Source organism: Gossypium arboreum, chromosome 5 (assembly GCF_025698485.1).
Source record: "Gossypium arboreum isolate Shixiya-1 chromosome 5, ASM2569848v2, whole genome shotgun sequence".
NCBI classification, from domain to species: domain Eukaryota; kingdom Viridiplantae; phylum Streptophyta; class Magnoliopsida; order Malvales; family Malvaceae; genus Gossypium; species Gossypium arboreum.
The window spans coordinates 4,768,110-4,774,109 of record NC_069074.1 but is presented as its reverse complement, the minus strand read 5'-3'; the positions used below and the strand labels follow the sequence as shown (position 1 = coordinate 4,774,109).

Genomic DNA, 6,000 nt, shown 5'->3' with positions numbered 1-6,000 from the left:
TTATTTTAAATTAATTCTTAATTTTAAAATGTTTTAGTTGCATTTAAGATTATCAATGTTACATGAATCATTTTATTTTTATTATTAAAGTTGTTAATTCAAATGTTAAATGATACATTAAATATTATATAATTAGATTTAAAGAAATAAAATATTATCCCATAATTTTTAAAAGTAAAATTACAAATAAACTAAAATTAAAATTAATAAAACTTATATAAAAACTTCAAAATCTTAAAATTAATATTTTAAAACATCTAACGATAATTATTTTTTAAAATTTTCATTTTAAATTACATCTCATAATTTAGAGAATGATTTAAAATTAAAGATGAATTTAAAATAATAATCATAATCTAAAAATGTTTGGTGGTTGGTTGTATATATAGAGAAAAGTATTGAAAGTGGTTTGAAGGTGGGTAAAAAATCCACTTACCATGTAAAATAAACAAATTCCCTAAGGAATTTACTCAATAAAATTTAAATAAAGGTACCACTTTACTCTTTGACTGAGTTTATCATCGCCATTTGAGTTTGAATCCGTATCATTAAAATTATAAAATCTCTTTCTTCCATGTACTCTTCAAAGTATAGATCATCCCAAATCCACCTATGAATGAAGTTATGAAGTATGCAACATGCTAGTACGATCCAACCTTATTTCTTTTAAGTTATACTAATGTAATGTTGTTAATATGAGAAATATTTTTTAAAACAACAAATGTTCTCTCAAACACATTTCAAATGTAATGACCTGAAATTCACGGGCACCGGAAAAGTGAGTATAGGGCCTCCGTCTTAGTGAAATAAGTTCAAAAATAATTATTAAAAAAATATTTATGAGCCTAGTGGTGTGTCTAATTAGGATTTAATTAGGTGAAATTAGCTTAATTTAGAATAATTAGCAAAAAGAACTAAATTGAAAAAGGGTAAAAGTTTAATTCTAAAGTAATAGAAAATAAAAGGATCAAAATGGCAATTAAGCCATTTACATAAATTGAGGCAGCATATTGAAATAAAATCAAAGATTTTATTTAGGTTTTATATATTAAATTATATATATATATATATTATAATGATTATTATTATAGTTTTATATTAAATTATTATGATTATTTAATTAATAATATATTATAAATAAATTAAATAGAAGACAATTGTATGGTAATAAAATATACATGTGTAAGAATTGTATTGGTACATTTGTAATTTAAATACTAAATTACTTATAATTTAAGTAAAAGATATTTGTTAATTAAATAATTAAATTATTAAATTATGAGATTTTTGTTTAAGAAACAAATTAAATAATGACAATTGTAATAAAATTATTGGTACAAATGTAAAATTAAATATGTATCCAATTGTAATATTAGTATTTGTTATTAAAATAGATATTTATTAAATTAATTAAATATAAAATATAACATAAAAGAATTAAAGAAACATAACAAAAGAAACAGAGAAGAAACGAAACAGGGGAGAAAGAAGGAGAAAAAGAAAGGAAAGAAAGGAAATAGGGGAAATAGGGATTTTAAAGCTTGGAAGTTTGATAGGTAAGTCAATTTAGCCCTTTTTACTTAATTATTCTAAATTAAGCTAATTTCACCTAATTAAATCCTAATTAGACACACCACTAGGCTCATAAATATTTTTTTTAATAATTATTTTTGAACTTATTTCACTAAGATGGAGGCCCTATACTCACTTTTCCGGTGCCCGTGAATTTCAGGTCATTACATCAAAACCTTAAATATATTAAATTAAAGAATTCGTGAGCCGTCCCTAATACTTGTGTCTAACTCAATTCTCTCAAATGTTATCACACTCTACGACATGGTGTAGGAAAACGTTTTTTGTATTTGCATAATTAACATTTATCATATAATATTTTGTTCATGGTGCAAATAGTCGTAACTTTAATCATAAAAATTTATATAAACTTAATTTGGAGAAAGAATTATGCTATCTTATAACTCTTTTAGAATATATTATGCTATCTTATAACTCTTTTAGAATATGTAGATTAAGCAAAAAATAATATAAAATTTATAGTATATAACTTCTATGATTTTTTTATAACGTGTTCAATAATTTTCATCACATTTTTATAAATAATATAATTTTTTGTTATAATTTTAAAAGTTATTTTTATAGAAATAAGTTACGATAAAAAATTATAACATTTTTTACGAAAAACAAAATATTTTTATAATATAAAATGTGGACACATAAATCAATTATGTCCGTAACTTTTTATAAAAATAAATATATATTAATTTTATACTATTTTTGCCATAACTTAAAAAATAGGATTTAAATAATATAATTTTTGTTATAACATTATAAAATATACATAATTTTTTTTATAATATAACTTTTAGGATTTATAATAAAACTTTGTCATAACCATCCCAAATATCATACACGTTCATGCTCATAATATAAAAATTGATAACTTGAACTTGTATACAAATAATTTTTCTAAAGTTGAATTCAAGTGTAATTACATGTGTAATTGCTTCAATTATCACCCTTCCCTAAGAATGTGAAAGTATAATTGGGGTGTTTCAATTACACTCAATTCAATGGGATCCACCAATTTAAATAGTTATCAAAATATAACATCACTCATGTATAATTAGAAATGATTATACAAAAATCTAATTATCATATGATTTTTCAAATACTATCTTAATAGTTTTTAGAGTTTGATTTTTTTTATGGAGATTAATCTTTTATATGAAGAGTAAATATAAAATAATTTATGGATAAAATTAAAGAATAATAAAATTTTATTTTTTAAAGTTAAAAATACATAAAATTAAAAAAATATATAAAATTTATTAATATATAGACGGATAACGTTGAAAATTGGAAGTGGCTCCTTAAGCCACCCGTCTCTGCGATAAAAGGAAGTGACAAAACTATAACGAACTTACAAACGAACTTGAAAAGAAAAAGTGAAACAGTAACCGGATCTAACCCGACCCATATGCGTAGGTTTCGTTGTGGTGGGTTTTATAATTTGCGAGAAATTTGTTAGAAATGACGAAAGGACTGAAATCACTGCTTCAAACACACACCAAAGGACAGCCTCACTTCCACCCATAACAAATACCAGTGCTATCAACCAACCAAAAACTAATTCTCTCTCTCTATATATAAACACCAAACCTCAGCCCTCAGCGCTATCTTCCCCTCTCCCCCTCACCAGTCTCTCTCTCCTTTTTCTTCTCCCTCTGAAATGGTTATGGATAATCCTCAATCTTCACCCTCATTTCCACCTGAGTTAGATTTGGACCACCTCAAAGCCATCAAAATCCTGGGCAAAGGAGCTTTGGGTTCTGTCTTTCTCGTGCACCACACTTCTACCGACCCCATCGCTCCTTCCCCGTTTGCCCTTAAGGTTGTACAAAGATCCAAACCTGATTCTGACCGTCGTGCCCGTTGGGAGATAGAGGTCTTGTCCAGGCTTTCCCCTCCCAACCCTACTCCTCACCACCCATTTCTCCCTCGTCTTTTGGGTCTTCTCCAAACCCCCGACCTTATTGCCTGGGCTGTCCCTTACTGCCCTGGCTCTGACCTCCACGCCCTTCGTTACCGTCAACACGACCGCGTTTTCTCCGCCCCTGTCATCCAATTTTACCTCGCCGAGATTATTTGCGCTCTAGACCACCTGCATTCCCTGGGCATCGTTTACCGAGATCTCAAGCCTGAAAACATTCTCATTCAACACTCCGGTCACGTCACTTTAACGGATTTCGACCTTTCACGCAACTTAAAGAAGAAGCAATTATCAGAAACTGTAGCTGACCTCAAAATGGATCCGAATTTATCGCCTGCCATTCCGGTTCGACGAAACTTTATCCGATGGGTCCCCGCCGTAGCTGATAACAAATACCGCAAAGCTTATAAGAAACCAAAACCAGCCCGAGTCAGCCCAGTGAGTCGAAGGAAACCTAGTTTCTCAAACGGGGAACGTTCCAACTCCTTCGTGGGCACCGAGGAATACGTGTCACCTGAAGTAGTACGTGGAGATGGACATGAGTTCGCCGTCGATTGGTGGGCTCTCGGAATTCTAACCTACGAGATGCTCTACGGTACGACACCTTTCAAAGGGAAGAGCAGGAAGGAGACGTTTCGAAACGTTTTGTACAAAGAGCCGGAGTTCATCGGACAACGAAGCGATTTGACTGATTTGATCCAACGGTTACTACACAAGGATCCAAGAAAAAGACTCGGGTATCACAAAGGCGCGTGCGAGATCAAAGAGCACTCGTTCTTCAAAGGGGTCAGGTGGGACCTCTTGACGGAGGTATTACGACCGCCGTTTATTCCCTCAATCGAAGAGGGCGACTTGACGGAGAGAGGCCAAATAGATATAAAGAAATATTATGAGAGTTTGAAGACTCCATTGTCAATGCCACCGTCACCACTACCGTCGCCGTCATCGGAGAATACACGAAACGTTTCTTTCTCGGAGTTCTAACGCACGTGTGAAGTTTTGTACGCACGTGTAAGCTTAAGTTAGATCAAATCCTTCTTTTACATTTTAATTCGCTTTTTTTTTTTTTGGTAGGATTAGTGTACATAAAATAACAGTAGCAACGTGAAAAATGGCGGAAACTAGTGGGGTATAAAGCCATTATAAATTGTAGTGTGACGTAAATAGCTCGTATTTTTTAAATTTACGATTATAAAATTATAGTATATCTTATTTTTAGTGAAACCAATACATTTGAAATATTGTGTCCAGTTTCATCTTCTTGGTATGCAAGAATTTGTTACACTTGTTATTTTGCTTCCACATAATTCACCAAACATAGAATCAAAAGTTTTCATGAATAAAAATAAAAGAATACGAGCTTATTTAATTATTTTTTTTTTATAAAAAAAAAAAACATAAGAGCTTAGTGTACCTATTTAAAGATTTATCTAACATAATGTCCTAATAATGTAAATATGTATTCCATGGTGAAAGAGGCATTTCTTAGAATGGACGTACTTGAATAGAGAATGGGATTCCTGCCAAGTGATCATATATATGAGGAAGTTGCGTGGAATATTAGAATGGAAATGCGAAAGTCATTTGTTTACAAAAGGTAAGACTTTATTAGTAGGATAGGCACGGGGGTTTGATCGAGAAGCTACCATTGTAAGGCCAATAATCACTGTAAAAACTGGCGGGATATTTATTTGGTAGAGGAGAAATATCCCAATCATTATCAACTCCAATATTACTCTCCACTCTTTTGCCTTGTCCTTAACTCAGGTATTGGAATATATTTGGAGTCCACAACTTAAAACCAGACTTTTAGATAGTGTTTGGTATGGTTTTTAACATCATCATGCCAACCTCATCATCAAATTAAAATTTATGATTAACTCATCTTATCACCACTTTCTTTGCTTAATAATCATTCTTTTCTTTTTGAAAATTAAAGGTGTGTTCAAAACTATAAACAAATGTATATTTGTCCAAAATACAGTAGTGGAATCAATTCAAAATTATGTACACGACTTAATAGTCTTATTGTGTTTCACAAATAATATCTTTTGAAATAAATAAATAAATTATAAAACTTAACTAATTGATATTTATAAATAAAAACACTTGAATTAGAAAGTGTATTAAAATGATCATAATTAAAAGAATAGTTATGTTTATGAATTTTTAAGAACTAAACTTTCTTTTATCGGGTAAAATAAATATTGGTTTGTAATATAAAAATAGTATAAATTTAAGAGGAAAAAAATGATATTGATCACATAGTAAATAGGTCAATTCAATTTAGTTATGATGATCCACGATTGTGACCTACTCATTACCACAACATACTTTCAACATTTGCGCGCCGCATATACAACTTGGAACTAGATCTAACTTAATCATTTCTGTCTCATCTTGTAACAAAATAAGTTTGCCATAATTATCCCATCCCATGTGCAAATACATAAAGTAAAATTTCCAACTCTGAGGACTGAACAGCAAAGTGG

The 6,000-nt window shown here is 30.2% G+C and overlaps 1 protein-coding gene across 1 annotated transcript; it reads left to right on the top strand.

The window, feature by feature from the left end:
• Positions 1-3,021: 3,021 nt before the first annotated feature.
• On the top strand, positions 3,022-4,732 carry LOC108472540 (serine/threonine-protein kinase UCNL-like). Its single transcript, XM_017774079.2, has one exon. The coding sequence runs from the start codon at positions 3,248-3,250 to the stop codon at positions 4,490-4,492; it is 1,245 nt and encodes a 414-aa protein (XP_017629568.1). The 5' UTR covers positions 3,022-3,247; the 3' UTR covers positions 4,493-4,732.
• Positions 4,733-6,000: the final 1,268 nt, after the last annotated feature.